Here is an 18,230-nt window from a genome sequence, read left to right as displayed (position 1 = left end):
ATCATAATACAATCTCTCTAAAAGATATTCTGGTAAATGTTGTCAACAGGGACAATACTGGTTATGGAAGGGATGGTGAAGTAACACAGTCAAAGATATTAGGTATTCACATTTCTTATGAGTAAAATAGAAATAGTTTTAATAATGTTTTACAAATGTAGAAAGAGAGATAATAGAAGAAACATATGAAAAATACTATAGTTATCAAACTGTATGAAGAAAATGTCAAAAGAGATGAAAGGATGTTGAAAGACAAATTCTTTTTTTAAATTATTGAAATATAGTTGAGGTACAATATTATGTTAGTTTCAGGTTGACTCCATAGTGATTTGACATTTGCATACAGTATGAAATGATCACCATGGTAAGTCTTGTAACTGTCTGTCCCCATATAAAGTTAATAAATTATTATTAACTATGTTCCTAATAGCAAAGGAATAGAAGGCAAATGGCAAGATTTCATTTTTTAAAATGGCTGAGTAATATTCCATTGTGTATATATATCACATCTTTATCCATTTATCTATTGGTAGACATTTCAGTTGCTTCCATCTTTGATATTGCAATGAATGTTGGGATGCATATACCTTTTTGAATCAGTGCTTTTGTTTTCTTTGGGTAAACAGCCAGAAGTGAAATTGCTGGATCATATGGCAGTGCTGCTTTTAATTTTTTGAGGAACCTCCATGCCACTTTTCATAGTGGCTGTACCATAGTGGCTGTACCATTCCACCTGCACTTGAGTTCTATTTCCCCTACATCTTCAGCAACACTTGTTATTTGTTGTAAAATACATAAATTCTTAACTTTCATGTCAGGTATGGTGAACTATAAAATAGAGGAAAAAGCATATTATTATGACTGTAACCAGTGAGTGAAATAATAAATTAAAAGAAAACTGCCTCTAGGGAACAAGATATGACTGAGGATTTCACATTTACATGGGCATTTTATTTTAATTACAAACATTTTAACATTAAAGTTAAGCCAGATAATATGGGAGAATAGTAGAAAATCCTACTGATAATTGAAATAACCTGATTAATGAAAACCAAGAATTTGAAATTTGTATTCTCACTGATTAAGAAGTCTTTATATTTTCGGCAACACTCTTCCCATGTAAACTTCCCTATTTCTCTAACCATTTATTTAGAAAAATAATTTTGTATAAATATGTGAAAAGTAAAATTCTTGTCAGCTAATGCTATCATAAGTAAAAACTTATACAACTTTGACGGCCCATTTCAAGGAAAAAAGAATATAAAATGATGAATACAGAACTGCTAGGTTCTTGTAATGGACTTAAGCTTCAATTAAATCAATCCTCCTCTGGGTAGGGATGACAAAACATAAAGAGATTTGAGAATAAGGAAATTTTAAAATGTGCTGTTTGCCTGAAAAATTTCTTGGAAAGGGGCCATACTGTAGAAGCCAGAGACATTTAGACCAAGGCCAGTGAAAGCTGGCTTCAACAGCGTTCTGGAGTAAAGGCATGAAACCTGTCCAATCTTTAAGCAGGTTAGGTTGAGGCAGTGGTGGGTAGCATGAGAGAACACCTTTCCTTTAATGACAAAATAAATCATGTCATGAGGTTGGCTGGGTTCCTCTTCCCTGATGTTTCAACAACATAAAAGCTGTCTCTCTTCAGTTTCTTTTAGTCTAATCTTTTGTAGCATAATTCCATATTTTCCCTAACCACAACAAGCTGGTCTTAGCTCACTCTTACACTGATAGAGATTTACCAAGACACTTACTTATTTCCCCATATTAGATGCTGATTTAGGGAATTCAGCGGAACCACAGGGTATGTAATTTGGGTACTTTCCTATACCTTCCTTTTTTTTTTTTTTTTTTTTGCGGTACGCAGGCCTCTCACTGTTGTGGCCTCTCCCGTTGTGGAGCACAGGCTCCGGACGCGCAGACTTAGCGGCCATGGCTTACGGGCCTAGCCGCTCTGCAGCATGTGGGATCTTCCTGAACCGGGGCACGAACCCGTGTCCCCTGCATCGGCAGGCGGACTCTCAACCACTGCGCCACCAGGGAAGCCCCCTATACCTTCTTAAAGTTTCTTCATTTTGGTGAATATGAAAAGAAATCCCCAGATAGTGCCTTTCTCCTACTGAAACATAAAACAATTTTGGTTTTCTACTTCCTCATCTATAATTAAATCTATTCATGCTGTATAAATTGCTTGCAATCATTCACCAATTATTCTGCACTGGAAGTTCATCAATAATATACTTTTATAACTAGTAGTCCCGTTTGATCTCTAAGTTGGGTGTGCAAATATGTAAATGTATATGTCAATATTTCTTGGAAATAGTAAATTATTTGTTATTTTACTTTACTATGTAGGCAATGACATTCAAAACGTTCTAATCCTCTGTTATGGAATTCACTACATACTGACATATGATAAATTTATGGATATAATCCTGTCTCATAATAGCTTATGTTTCTTGAGAAGTCAGATGCCCTGTCCAGATGCTGTGGTTTGCATTGATATCTTGTTTAATAATCACAACTTAATTAAAAAGTTATTTCTACTATGTAAAGGAAATAAAATGAAGCACGTAGAAATAACTTGTCAGAGGACATGCACGTTGGTACTGGTGGAGCTTGAGTGTGATTAATGCCACCTGACTGCAAAGTCTCTGCTCATCCTTTTCCCGTCCTGACCATATCGTGTACGTTGGTTTACCAGGGTACCACACATAGAGTGGACAGTGAATAAGTAACTGTCCCAGATATTTAACATTTATAACTTCTTGTGGTTCTAGATAAAGAAAATATTCATCACGGAATGGGTGAATCAGACATTTAGCCCTGACTTCATCTTGATGGGAATTTTTAGTCACATGCCCACTCATATCTTTCTGTTCTCTCTGGTCCTGGGCCTCTTCACAGTGGCGCTCTTGGCAAACGCTCTCATGGTTCTCCTCATCTACCTGGACACCCGGTTCCACACCCCCATGTACTTCCTCCTCAGCCAACTCTCCCTCATGGACCTCATGCTCATCTGCACCACTGTACCCAAGATGGCCTGCAACTACCTCTCTGGCAGGAAGTCCATTTCTGTAGCAGGATGTGAAGCCCAGATATTCTTCTATGTGTCCCTATTTGGTGCTGAGGGCTTCTTGTTTGCTGTCATGGCCTATGACCACTATGTTGCCATCTGCTACCCTCTTCAGTACCCTAATCTCATGAACTGGAAAGTCTGTGGACTCATGGCTGCCTCCTCATGGATCCTTGGTGTCTCTGATGGGATTGTTGATGTAGTTGCTACTTTGTCCTTCTCCTGTTGCAGCTTCCGAGAAATATCCCTGTTCTTCTGTGATATCCCAGCACTCCTATGTCTCTCATGCACAGATACTTCCACAATTGAAACATCTATTTTTAGCTGTTGTGTATTAATGCTCCTCTTCCCTTTGTCACTCATCATTATCTCCTACGCACATGTAATTATAACGTGTGGGCCTCATGAGTTCTGGGGAGGGTCGGCACAAGGCTTTCACCACCTGTACTTCACACCTTATTGTTGTAGTGATGTATTACGGAGCAGCTATGTTCATGTATATGCGGTCCATTTCTAAGCATTCCCCAACCCAGGACAGGATGGTGTCAACCTTGTACACCATTCTCACTCCCATGCTGATTCCCTTTACATATAGCCTCTGGAACAAAGATGTGGCCAAAGGTACTAAGGAAGGGGAAATCTAGAGAATAAGTTGAATAATGGTTTACAAGGACTTCTTTTCTCTCATAACTACTCTCTCTCTTGCACATTCATTTATGAAAAACAAACACATGACTTAGCAACAAATATACAGACCATTTTCCTAAGTTATTTACAGCCATCAGAGTTGATGGACTCTGGGTACACATTCAGTTAATTGGTATATTTTGCATTCACTGTATATTCATCTTGGTTTTAAGGATAAATCAATTAAAGTTGTTGAAAAGTGAAAAATTATGTTAACAAACAAATATACTTCTGTTTATAGAACTAAATAGTAAATAAACTGCATTATATGCTTTTCCTTATTTTTAAAACCCAGTGTCTTGTTGAAGTGCTTATATTATGACTTATGTAATAAGTTAAATACCACACTTGTCTAATTCATTTTGTTATTAGTTCATTTTAAATAAATAGTCTAACCAGCAAGTAAGTCATGGATATTTTTTATTTACCAAAAAGCTTGTCCTATAATGAATGTTACTTAGGTTGGCAGAGGAAAAAAATTTTTTTTCTTTTTTCCCTCTCTCTCTCGCTCTCTTGCTTAGGTTTTGACTTCCCTTATGCACTGAGCATTTCTGTAATTGAAGATTATGTTATGGTGGAACCACTTATATTCCAGAGTTTTGGCAGTTACTACAGTAGCATTATCCTATATTCTATTTAGTTTTTATTGAGGTATAACAATTTGCAATATTATATTAGTTTCATGTGTACAATATAGTGGAAGTGATTCAAATTTTTTGTATATTATATTCCATTTATAGTTATTATAAAATATTGGCTATATTCCCTCTTGCTGTACAATATATCTTTCTGGCTTTTTTATTTTATACATAGTAGTTTGTACTGTTAATCCACTACCCTTATCTTGCCCCTCCCCACTGGTAAGCACTACCAGTTTGTTCTCTATATCTGTGAGTCTGTTTCTTTTTTGTTATATTCACTAGTTTAATTTTTTAGATACCACATATAACTGATTGCATAGAGTGTTTGTCTTTCTAACTTATTTCACTAAGCGTAATATCCTTCAGGTCCCTCCATGTTGTTGGAAATGGCAAAATTTCATTCTTTTTTATGGCTGACTAGTATTCCATTGTGTGTGTGTGTGTATATGTGTGTGTGTGTATGTATATATATATATATATATATATATATATATATACACCACATTTTCTTTATCCATTCATTTGTCTGTTGATGGACACTTAGGTTGCTTCCATATCTTAGCTATTGTGAATAATGCTGCTGTGAACATTGGGGTACATATACCTTTTTGAATTAGTGTTTTCATTTTCTTCAGATATATATCCAGAAGTGGAATTTCTGGATCATGTGGTAGTTTTTTTTTTTTTTTAATAGCAGCAGAAGTTTATTTCTCACAGTTCTGGAGGCTGGGAAGTCAAAGGTCAAGGCATGGGCAGATTTGGTGTCTGGTGAGAGCTCTTTTCATGTGGTAATTCTATTTTTAGGTTTTTGAGGAAGCGCCATGCTGCATTGTAATTGGCTGCACCAATTTATATTCCCACCAAGTGTATAGGATTTCCTTTTCTCCACAACTCTATATAACTGACTGTTGTCTTAGTAGTGAGGTTGAACATCTTTTATAAGTTCATTATCCACTTGTGTATCTATTTCAGCTCACTGTCTTTTATATGTGTGGCATCTTTATATGGTGTATCAGAATGCTATTTACTTTCATGTACAGTATTATGTTCAAATCCAACAACAAAACTGACTTTCTGGAGATTTTTAATGTTGAAATCATACAACCTTCAAATGATGTCAATATTATGTCATTCTTTTAAACTATTTAAATTTTAAATTTTAATTTTTTGTCTCTTTGAATCACCAGGATTTCTAGGACAATGTATGAATAGTAGTGGTGATAGTGAGTGTCCTTGCTTATTCCTGATTTTAATTAGAATATTCAAAATGTTTCACAATTAATTTTGAGGTTTTAAGTAAGATCTTCCTGGATGCCCCTCATAAGATTAAGAGTTTTTTTTATTGGATTGCTAAGGGTTTCTATCATTATAAAGTGTTAAATTTACTTGAACTTTTTTTGTAATTATTGTGATGATTGTGTTTTTTTCCATTGAATTTGATAATACAGGCTAATGTATTTATTGGTATTCTCCTCTTTATGAGATAAACCCATTCAATTATGACATTGGAAATATGTGGATATTACTACAGTGAATTTGCTAATGAATTTATTTAGGATTTTTAAAATATATATAATATAAAGTTCTATACTTTTGTTTCTATGATATATTTGTCCAACTTTGATATCTTGATTATCTTAGACTATGCAGATTATTTCAAGCTGAAAACAATCAAGGCACGAAAGATTCAGGAAGGAACTTTGACTTTAAGTGCATGTGTAAGATAATGGTACCTGTATTCTATTAATCATTTGCCTCTGGAACAATTGTAAAGTAATACATTTATCTGTTAGTTTTTCCATGACTTTCTTTCAAGACATTTACATTTTTGCCTTCCTCTGATTTGGGATCAATATTTGTACCCCGACTTCCTCCATCAAAATATAGTCCATCCCAACTGACTTTACTTCTCTTGTAACAAAAACTGACAATTGATTGATTAGATACTGACAGCTTCCCTGGCATGTTCTATTTCTCTATCATTTACTTATTTGTTTGTCAACAAAACATATTTAACACTTTCAAGGTTAAGGAATGTTAATTCTACATTCAAGCATTCCACAATAAGAGGAGACCATAATTCTTAGTATTAAAGAAGATATTGGGTATTGTGCTTTGTTCTACTATGTATGTATTTTGTTCCAATAAAAAATGCTCATTTTTCATGGAAGTCCTCAAGTTGTAATTCAAATAATACGAAGCTGACATCAAATAATACGATGTTGAATATATTTAGCTAGGTTTGCCTTATTGCTTCTCTTCGATTAAACTTTGAGCTTTTGAAAAGCTTTGCATATTGTTCAATTTTACCACAATTATTAATTACTCCTAACTTTAAATGAGAATAGCACCCATTTTACACAAAGTCTTCAAGAAAATAAAAAAGGAGATATCACTTTCTAACCCATTTTAGGAGGTTAATATTACCCTATTCCCAAGAGTACACAAACACAGTAAAAAAAGAAAATCCACACCCACGTGAACAAACATTCAAACATCCTCAACAATTTGTTAGCAAATCAAACCCCAGATACATTAAGAGAATTATATACCACTGTCAGGTGGAATTTTTTTCAGAAATTTACAGACAGTTTCAATAATCAAAAAGTAGTCAGTTATATCACAACTGGCTACATCAGTTGATGTAGAAAAAAAAACTGAGAAAATTCAACACTCATTCATGATCAAAAACGAACAAACAAACAAAATTCTCAGCAAACTAGAAATAGCTGTGAACTTCCTCAACTGGATAAAAAGCACCTACAAAAATTCTTACAGCCGACGTGATACTATGTTGAAAGACTGAATGAAACAAAGCGTTTGGAACCATTTGTATTTTTGAATATGTTCAAGCATAGCTTTGATGAAAAACATAATTATGATAGGTTAATAGAATAGAGGTCACAATTCAGAAAAAATAAAAACAAATGGTGTTTAACATAAAATATGGCATAGGTTTGGAGAAATCTTGGTGCTTGCTTGGGAAGCACATACACTTAAATTAGAAGGATACAGAGAAGATTAGCATACCCCTAAGCAAGGATGACATGCAAGTCATGAAGTGTTCTATACTTTTGTCATATATATTTCAATTTTTTTTAAAAAAACGAAGATATAGAGAAATCTTGGATTAGTGGTTTTGAGGCAAATTACTGTCTTTTGTAAGAAAACAAAGTTAGATCCATATATTACATCCTACACTATATCTCAAAGTAAGTCATGGCTTAAATATAATATAACTTTAAGATACTAATAAAGAAATATATTAAGAATATTATAAACTTGTTGTAGGGTAAATTAATCTAGGGACTTTCCCAAACCCAGAAGCCATTGTAAATTGTCTGATTTCACTATGTGACAGTTTAGAATTTCTATAGAGTCAAAGGATCCATAAAAGAGGAGGCAGGACAAATAATTAATTAGAGGAAATATCTGCAAATATATAACAAAAGTGAAATATTTATAATCTGACAGGAGGTCCTTCAATCAATAAAAAACATCCCCAAAGAAACTATGAGGCACTTATAAAGAAGCAATCTCCCAATTTTTTAGGACAACAAATTTCATGTAAACATATAAAAATATGGGCTTCTTTCCCTTCTGATTTATGAAGTATAATTTAAAATAACTAGTTGATCACCAACTTGACAAAAATTTAAAAAGTGACTGTTTATATTCACTGTTGTTATAGAGAGGCAGTGGAGGGATGGACATTTTAACCTATTGATAGGATTGTGTAAATTGAGTCAATACAATTGGAGTACTATTAGATAGTATTTAACATTAAAAAAACTTTTATGATCCAGCAAAGTTTAGGATTCTTTTGAATAAAATCACTAGCATAACAATTTAAAGATGTATTCATGACATTTTATAGTATGTTTGATTCCTAAAAAATGTACATCAAAACTCTTGAATCAACCTACTCTCATCAGATGATAACAGCTAAATAACCTATTGTATTCCCATGTCATTGACACTGTGACACTATTCTGAAGAATTAAGGGGCTCTACATGGTCTATATGGTCCTTGCTTTCCTAATTTTTTTCTTTACAGCATATATTTAGTTTTGGGGAGAAATCCAATTTCTAAAATCTTATATAGAGCTTGCATTCATGTAAACCATTTTTAAACTCAGAAACTATGAACTGATAGAAATAGAAACCTGGGTTTCACCTACCTTGGAAACCTGGAAAACATGTGGACCATTTAACTTCTCTTTTAATTTTAACCAGAGATTTCCCAAATAGAGACAAGGTTTCTCACTTCCATAACCTTGACCATGTAACAATAATCTGCATGTAATTTTTGCATCATAAAACATATTGTGCATTCATGAAATTTTTGACAAGTACACAAATTAAAAAGAAGAAAAAATTCACTCAAGTCTAACCAACAAGGCAGCTACATTGGGTGCAATTCCTTGTCTTTTGACAGCATCCTAATCACTGTTGTTAAGTGTATGTTAACTAGTACAATTATAATTCTTATTTTCCATGGATGGGAGCCTCTCCAGAGAAATCTTACCTCTGAATCTCACAGCTGAGCTCATGACAGTTGCGTAAGGAGGTTGCAGCAAACACATGTATATACTCAGCGAGTTCAAAAGGTATAATTGCACCTTATATGACAAATACAAACTAAACCAGAGCCAAGATTCACAGCAAATGGGAGCCTTCACTCTCTTGGGTAAGTAAAATGAAAATTTAGGATTTGAAAAAAAGAGGCCAAAAAATTAATTAAAGCAGTAATAATGGTGGGTCAAGAATAGAAAGTGCTATTTGAGCATTGGAGGCAAGTAAGTCAGGAAGTATCAGAGCTCGAGTGAGAATGAAAACTTGAATATAACCCACATATATAAACTTGATGGCTGAAAAGGATACTAAGTTTCCTTGAGTGTAATTGCAAAAGTTTTTTGTTCCATTTGGTACTATTTTAGTGCTGTCCAATAATGCCTTACTCTATTATGATCTGCTGGGAATGAGTCTTTAAATATGTAAGATCACATGTATGAGTAGGTATTAACAGTATGGATCTGCAGACAGACTGCCAGGGTTTATATCCTGATTCTGTCATCTACTAGTTTTATGAATTTAGGCAATATATTAACCTCACTGTATCTTAGTTTCTTCTTCTATAACATTGAAATAATCATTATACTCACCTCATAGTGTTGTTTATTATTGAATATTTATTATTCAATTTTCCTATAGTCTCATTACAGTTCTGATGACTTTGGTGGAATTTTTTTCCTGTTTGTCTTAAACATATGTCTTTTTGCATCTTCTTTTTTACTTGATATATCTGTATCATACAAAGTGAATCAAGAATTGAACAGTAGGGGCTTCCCTGGTGGAGCAGTGGTTGAGAGTCCGCCTGCCGATGCAGGGGACGCTGGTTCGTGCCCCGGTCCGGGAAGATCCCAAAGAATTGGACAGTAAACACATATTACTCTTTGGAAGAACTTTAAAGATTAAGTGGGAGGCTACCTCCCTAGTGAGTGGGAAAATGTGAGGTTTATATTTGAAAAAATGACTCAAAATTTTAAAATATCCTCAAAATCACACTTGTAATTTCCTAGCAGGCTACTACCAATTTCCCTTTTTAAACTATCTTTTACATTTATTTTTGAAATTTCAGTTTTACTTATTTCTCAGTGGAAAAACCAATGCTTGCTCTTAAATTTGTCAAATGCAAAGTGAATGAATGAATGAATGAATAGAAAAAAAAAGTACTCATACTTGAACAAGGAATATGATCACCTATTAATAACATTTTGGTGAATTTTCTTCTTGTCATTCTTTTTTTTTTTTTTTTTTTTTTTTTTTTTTTTTGTGGTACGCGGGCCTCTCACTGTTGTGGCCTCTCCCGTTGCGGGGCACAGGCTCCGCAGCCATGGCTCACGGGCCCAGCCGCTCCGCGGCATGTGGGATCTTCCCGGACCGGGGCACGAACCCGTATCCCCTGCATCGGCAGGCGGATTCTCAACCACTGCGCCACCAGGGAAGCCCTTCTTGTCATTCTTGATAAAGAATTTTGCTGATTTAAAACAACTTGAGAACAATTTACATATTTATTCTAAATTTATATAAATACCTAAACATATTTTCAAACTCTTAAAAAGTATGTTTTTAAAACACATAGGACTTCCCTGGTGGCGCAGTGGTTAAGAATCCACCTGCCAATGCAGGGACATGGATTCGAGCCCCAGTCCGGGAAGATTTCACATGACATGGAGCAACTAAGCCCGTGCACCACAACTACCGAGCCTGTGCTCCAGAGCCCTCGAGCCACAACTACTGAGCCTGCCTGCCACAGCTATTGAAGCCCGTGCACCACAACAAGAGAAGCAATCACAGTGAGAAGCTCACACACCGCAGTAGAGTAGCCCTGGCTCGCCGCAACTAGAGAAAGCCTGCAAGCAGCAATGAAGGCCTAATGCAGTCAAAACAAACAAAAAACAAAAAACCCCCACACAGACACACACACACTTCTAATTCATTCTCTTAGAGATTAACCAGTATTCTTTACTGGTACTGAGCAATACTTATTACTCTTCATTCCATGAGTGTCACAATACAGGTCCACAAACAAAATGTAAGTGATGATTCTAACCAAAGTAACTCCTCAACACTAGTTCCAAGAAATGAAAATACAGCTTTCCATGGACATAAATTGTGTAATCCTGGCAGCATATCTCTGCATATTTTGTCTCTTAAATAATGTGGTATCCAGAGAGAACTGATTGAAGTATCCGAAATATGCCCAGGAGTTGTACTTTGAAATTATCACATTAGCACAGGACAGGGAGTAAAAGACAGAGAAGATGGTATTAAAAGAAGAACCAGAGTAATAATGCATGAAGATATGCATTATCACCCCTGTGAGGGCTCAATAAGTGATTTGTTACTGCTCTTTAAAGAAATGCATGACCATCTACACCCCCATTCCTCATACAACCATACCCACACATGCATGCACAGGGAGTGCGCATGCAGAGCATTTTCATTGTATTGTAGGCTAGAGGTGGAATAATTTTAAATTCATATTTGCTTTGATAAGGGGCAAAGCACTTACAGAAATGGTAATGAGCATATGTATAGACAGCATATGCATTATCATAATGTGAGACTCTGTGTGTGTGTGTGTGTGTGTGTGTGTGTGTGTGTGTAAATAGCCCTCTAGGAAACTTACTTAGGAGAACACAGTATCAGGTACATTTCAAGGGGTTGCTGATGCTTCATATGCACCTTTGAAATGGATAATATTTCAAGAGGTAGTGATGGGCAGAAGATGCTCAAGAAACAGAAAGTTGAACAGAACTACACAGACTAAAGAGTCAGAACATGTTGGGTAAACATGGGAAATCTAGTATATCTGGAATGTCAGAATATGCTTATTGAGGGAACAAGAGTGAAAATATGTCTTAAGACCAGACTTTAAATTCCAATGTGGGTGACTGAAGGGTCACTGAGTCTTGGATAACCAGTTTCCACAAGTTTACACTCTATAAAAATTCAGAGCTGTAAGAGAAGTGATTCAAAACACCAACATCCAAATATTTAGATATTCATCTTAGAATTGACTGGAATGAGTTGAGTCTATTTACATTTAGCACTAATCAAAGAACTCAACATGTTTCTGCCAGAGTTTGTGAAAAAAACTGTGCAGGGGAAAGTGGCAGGGGGTGGTGGTGGTGGTGGTGGTGGTATGAACTGAGAGATTGGGATTGACTTTTATACACTAATATGTTTAAAATGGATAACTAATATGAACCTGCTATATAAAAAAAAATAAAATTCTAAAATTAAAAAAAAACTGTATAGACTAGGAGCATAACAAAAGTGAATTTTATCAACAGAATGCAGTGAATTCTTATAGAGGTTGATCAGGGTTGATCGCATGTGGCCTCGGCCTGCAGCAGCTTGAAGCAGGGTTTTGTTTGCCGGCCAGTGACTGAGGTCTGATGGCGGCGGTGAGAGCACTGAGTCCTAGCCACTACACCAGTGGTCAGTGACAAGGCCCTGGCCCTATGGCTTTGCAGAAAAGGAATTTCCACAAGGAACAAACTCAAACCATTTGCCCTGTGGGCCCATCTGTCTCCTGCCTCAGGGTGACTAGACTCAAAACAACAAAAGAGAAAAATCTCTTTTTCTCAAGAAATTGGCCACAAGAGAAAGGGTTAACCTGTATTTGAAACAGCTAAAACCTGACTGAATATAGTAAATGAAGTCATTTCAGGTTGTCAGATCAATCAGTTTTCAAGAGCTATGGCACTTGAATAAGAGGATTTTTAAAAAAATGGATGAATTATGCCTTCTTAGAATGTAGATTTTATTATTTTGAGAAAGACTATTTGAAAGAAATGACGGAACTCAATGCTTATTAGGCAATCAAGTATTGTTCTGAAATAGTTTGGACCACGGGGAGCATCATCTGTAAGGAATGAGGAAGCATCAAGTCCATTCAGGTTTTTCGTATGTCTCTAAAAGTGACTTGGTTTATTGCTAATTAAAAGTTTTTCAGCTGAGTCGTAGACAATTATATTTACTTATAATGTAGAGGTGATGTGTTTTGTAGAGTTGTGAACAATGTCTAGAGAAATAACCAACATTAAGATACTTTAAAAAAAAATAAATGTATTTATTTATTTTCTGGCTAATGCAGCCAAGAAATCTTCGTTGCTCTGTATGGGCTTTCTTTAGTTGAGGAGTGAGGGCTTCTCATTGCAGTGGCTTCTCTTTGTTGTAGAGCACAGGCTCTAGGCACGTGGGCTCAGTAGTTGTGGCGCACAGGCTTAGTTGCTCCGCGTCATGTGGGATCTTCCCGGACCAGGCCTCAAACCCGGTGTCACTACATTGGCCAGCGGATTCTTAACCACTGCGCCACCAGGGAAGTCCCTAAGACAATTTTTACGGTACTTATTTTAACTTGATTCCTAAAACATATTCACCAACACTCATCATCGTAACATTAAAAAAGGATGTTTTGTGGGCTTCCCTGATGGCGCAGTGGTTGGGAGTCCGCCTGCCGATGCAGGGAACGCGGGTTCGTGCCCCGGTCCGGGAAGATCCCACATGCCGCGGAGGGGCTGCGTCCGTGAGCCGTGGCCGCTGGGCCTGCGCGTCCGGAGCCTGTGCTCCGCGGAGGGAGAGGCCGCAGCAGTGAGAGGCCCGCGTAACGCACAAAAAAAAAAAAAAAAAAAAAAAGGATGTTTTGTAAAATATCTTGCTTGCTTTCTTATGCTGATATAAATGAACATCACCTTCAAGACTACTAAGTCAGAGTCTCAGAGAAGTGTGAAAGTGCAGGTAACATAAATGTGAGCAGAATAAGCCAAATCTCTCAAACGAAACAGTGGGTCCGGTTTGGCCTTGGACCACCAGTTTGAAATATCTAACTTGCTGCCTTGCCTTTCACATTTTTACAAATGGTTCATTTAAAATGTAAATTGCTCTAACCACATGTAGCCCTTTCACAAGATTCTTTTTGCAGTTTATAAATTACCCTAAAGCAACAACGCAATTAACAATGCTTAATTATTTTGAAATGCTGAATTCTTATGGAATGTAGAATAATGGGTACTAAACAGTGTTATTTTAACCAGTGAATTAGCACATCAAGGAAACTTCACTGGAATATATACTGGTCTTTAAAGGTTTCTTTCTCAATCTAAAGTAATAGATCCACACACATTTACATTTTCAAGCTGTCTGCATACCAGTCCATTCAGTAACAAAATGTTCAGATGTGGGAAATTTGTTGCTTCAAATGCAGAGCCCGAAAATATAAGTGCACTGCCTTAAATTTACTGACGTACTTTATTTATCTTCCTAAATAAGTCACTATGCTTTTACCAGTAACCTGGTGGCAGAAGAAGGAGCAGAAAATCCCTGAGGGTCATGATTGCAAGAAAAAGGAAGAACATGCCAAGTGGCTGGTTCTCTCATCCCCGTCTCTTGTACTCGCACTTTTTCTTTCCTTTCTTCCTTTCCCACTATATTTTGAAGGGTTTTAATTTCCCTTATTGATGTTTTTCAACGGTAACCTCCCCTCCTCAACTTTCCTGTCATTTTCCTTTTACTGTTTCTCCTGAGTTCCCCACTTTCCCTCCTCACCCTTTCCCTCTTTCTCTGTGGATGCTTTCCTTTTCAAACACTTTCTTCTTATACACATAGTTTGTATCTCTCTCTTTTTCCCATACTTACTATTTTTCTTCTAATGCCCATATGGTACTTCTTTGTATACTTCCATCTCCCTTTACTCTCCACCAGTTTAATGCCTCTTGAGGTCACAGGTAATAATTACTAAAATGAGGAATTTTTAAAAACAGGTTACAGAAGTTCATCTTGAAAATTCTGCAGTCCATGAAATGTCAGAATGATTTCAATGGATGGCATCCTGGGAATTGCTTTTCTCTTTCAAACTGGACTTGGTCTTTGGGAATGCCATTCTCTTTGTGTGCTGTGCTCATATTTTCACTCTTGTGTATCAAACAGAGGCCCATATGCCTCATAATAAACCCACTTATCCTTGGTTCATATGTTACTAGTTTGTACTATACTCAGGGATACTCAGGTATCCCTGAGGCAGGAGCAGCTTTGGGCTTCAGAACTCTCATGGATGATATTATATGTAAGAAAAATACCTACACAGAGTGTCACATGGCCTTTCCATCTGTTTGACAAGTCTTTTAAGCATTCTTCAAGCTATCACCATGGGTCCTGGTAGCTCTTACTGGGCAGCATTTAAAGCCAGAAACCCATTGTCCATCTTTTACTCCTTTTTATTCATCTGGATGCTTTATTTACTCATATCTTCTGACTTAATAATCTCAGTTACAGTCTTAAGGAATGGGTCTCTATCCAGAGTCACTGTCAAATCTTGCTTCATTTTGGAAATGGATGACCTAACTAGGTGATTCTTTCTCACATTCATGGTCCTTCGAGATGCCTCTTTCCTGGGTTCTATGTGCTGGACTAGTGGATATATGATGCTTTGCCTCTACAGATATCGTAAGCAAATACAGCACCTTCACAGGTCAAGCACTCATTTCAAAATAAGCCCTGAGATGAGAGCAACTAAAAAGGTATTCAATTTGACTCTGTGTTTCATCTCTGTCTATAAGCTTGATATGATTTTTTCCTTCAGTCTAGGTTATTTTTCAAAAACTTACCCTGTGTCTTTGAATGCTAAGAAGTTCATCGGGGTGAGTTTTACCTTATTAAGTCCTGTGATACTTCTCAGCAATGACAACCAACTCCACAGATTTTGGTCATCTGTTTTTAAGAAAAGTAGAAATTGATGACTAAAAAAGTGAAGTTCAGTAGTCATAATGACACTACATAGGAATAAATGCCATGCAATGAGGAGATACTTTCAAGTTATTCAAAAACAAATTATAATTATCCAATTAATAAACAATGAAAGTTGATAGTGCTTCCACATTGTCTTGCCTTTAGAAAAATAAATTTTAAGAGCACAAGTAGAAAAATAATCTACTTAATAATAAAAAATATTGAAAGAACCTCTCTAGGTGAAAAAAGCCAATCCCAAAAGGTTACAAACAACTGTATAATTCCATATAAATGGCATTCTTAAAATTACAAAATTATGCAAATAGAGAACAGCTTAGTGTTTTCGATGGGTAAGGATGAGGTAGGGAGGTGGGTGTGATTTAAGGCCACATGAGGGATCTTGGTGGTTTCAAAGATGTTCTGTTTCTTGACTGTATCAATGTCAACATTCTGGTTGTATTACTCTACTCTAGTTTTACAAGATGTAACTTACCACTGTGAGAAACTGGGATGTCTCTGTATTACTTCTTATAATTGTCTATGAATCTACAATCTGTCAAAAATAAAAACATTAATTAAAAAAATCAGGAAGTCCCTGGCAGTCCAGTGATTAGGACCCGGTGCTTTCACTGCCAAGATCCTGGGTTCGACCCCTGGTTGGAGAACTAAGATCCCATAGACCGTACAGCATGGCCCCCCCAAAATTCTTTTTTAATTACATTAATTATTATAATTAATTATATTACAATGCATTAGTAGTTTGAAAAAAAAGAGGGACAGAAAGGAGAGATGTTCTATGTCATTGTGAAGCTGATGATGTCACCAAAGGGAAATCCTAACAGCCCAATTTTAAAAAGGGCCAAAGATCTAAATAAACACCTCACCAAAAAAGGATCTGTAGATGGAAAATTAGCTTATGAAAAGACACTCCACCTTATATGTCATTAGGGAATTGAAAATTAAAACAAAAATGAGATACCACTTCATACTTATCAGAATGGCTAAAATTCAAAACACTGACAACACCAAATGCTGACAAGAATGCGGAGCAATAAGAACTCTCATTCTTTGTTGATGGGAATGCAAAATGGTGCAACCACTTTGGAAGACAATTTGGCATTTTCTTACAAAGCTAAAATAGTGTTAATATATGATGGAGCCATGACTTTAAAAACTTGTGTTCACACAAAAACCTGCACATGAATGTTTGTAGCAGCTTTATTCATAATTGCAACAACTTGGGAGGGAAAATCTCAATGAAGGAAATAAATGAAAAAATCTAGAGAGATAAATGAGGAAGGTTTCAGAGGTTGTTGAAGAGAATGTGCTTGGCATGTTAAAGGAGTCAGGACGTTTATTCCTTTGGGAGAAGAAAGGCAGGATAAAGAGATTTGTTTTGAAGTGGTCAGGAGGCCTCTACTAGAGATTTTTCTCCTTGGAGTAGATGATCCTATGCAGGGGTGGTTGGGTGGTGGTGGCTGAATAGGGCTGGTGAATGAGGGCTGAGAGTGCGGGCTTATGACACTGACAGAGGAGAGAAGACAGGTCACTGCAGCAGTGACTGTTCCAAACAACTCCCTTATCAGTCCCCTGCTCAGTCAGAAATAACTGATGTGGTTTAAATTGCCTGTTGGTAAATCATGATATGGCCCTACTGCCCCCGAACCAATTGCCCCCATGTCTCCCAAAGCAGCTCCAACTTCCTCCACATGCAAGACTGAGGCTCCTCATCTAGACAAGGTGCTGGATTCAATAGTGAGGAGATCCACTTAGAATTCCATATAAAAGACTTCTCATTTTCAGATACATTAATGCAAATTTCTGAGCCAGGCAATTAAGACCAAGATTCCTGGATACAAGAGTGTTGCAGGGAATCTGAAAGTGGGTATAAAAGATAAACAACAGGAGTTACTCCAAGTCTTCTCTTTTCTTCACTAATTACCAATTATTTGATGTTATCACTTACTACTGAGAGTTGGATCCCTATACCCCTATTTTTAAAGTGTCCTGTGCCAGATGGAAAAAGGATTCTCTCTGCAAGGGTTAACTGCCTTCAGCCTCCCTCACTTTAAAGTCCAAATCTCTGCTTGGGTGATGACACAAGCTAATATTTTGGGCATGAAACAAGAAAGCTTCAATTGCACACAAGTCCTCCCCAGCCCATCAGGAAGCAATGTGAAGAACTCTTTCAAGAAACTCTTGTGGCATACACGTGTACTGAGAGGCACCTTTCCCTTCTTCGACCCGAGCGTGGCACAATTTCTCTTCTAATTACTTGTAAGGGATATGACTAGTGTCTTTCCCAGAAATATTTCTTGCCACAGCCCAGCTAAACGTTGGGATGTAGCATCACTTTAAGCGGGGGGATAAGCATGAAGGCCACAGGCCTTGTTCTAGCCACACCACTTTATGTCAAAAGAAAAAACAAAACTTGAAATTGTACCATTTTCCCTTCTCCTTTTCATCCATCCAAACCGTCTTAACTCTTATTTTCTCACAATGAGAGCCACTTAAAACGCTGGGACCTA

General features: G+C 36.6%; 1 protein-coding gene and 1 non-coding gene across 2 annotated transcripts; both read left to right on the top strand.

Annotated features, from left to right (window-relative positions):
* Positions 1–2,930: 2,930 nt before the first annotated feature.
* LOC131763364 (olfactory receptor 2M2-like) lies at positions 2,931–3,720 on the top strand. Its single transcript, XM_059075493.2, is given in 2 exon segments — positions 2,931–3,470; positions 3,472–3,720. Coding segments are annotated over 2 exon segments (789 nt in total).
* A 3,655-nt stretch (positions 3,721–7,375) lies between these two features.
* LOC131764758 (U6 spliceosomal RNA) lies at positions 7,376–7,480 on the top strand. The gene has a single exon (XR_009337956.1). It is a non-coding gene; the product is annotated as a U6 spliceosomal RNA (small nuclear RNA).
* The last annotated feature ends 10,750 nt before the right edge of the window (positions 7,481–18,230 follow it).

Source organism: Kogia breviceps, chromosome 10, assembly GCF_026419965.1.
Source record: "Kogia breviceps isolate mKogBre1 chromosome 10, mKogBre1 haplotype 1, whole genome shotgun sequence".
In the NCBI taxonomy this organism is placed as follows: Eukaryota; Metazoa; Chordata; class Mammalia; order Artiodactyla; family Physeteridae; genus Kogia; species Kogia breviceps.
Note: the sequence above shows the minus strand (reverse complement) of the source record. Positions and strands in the feature narration are given on the sequence as shown.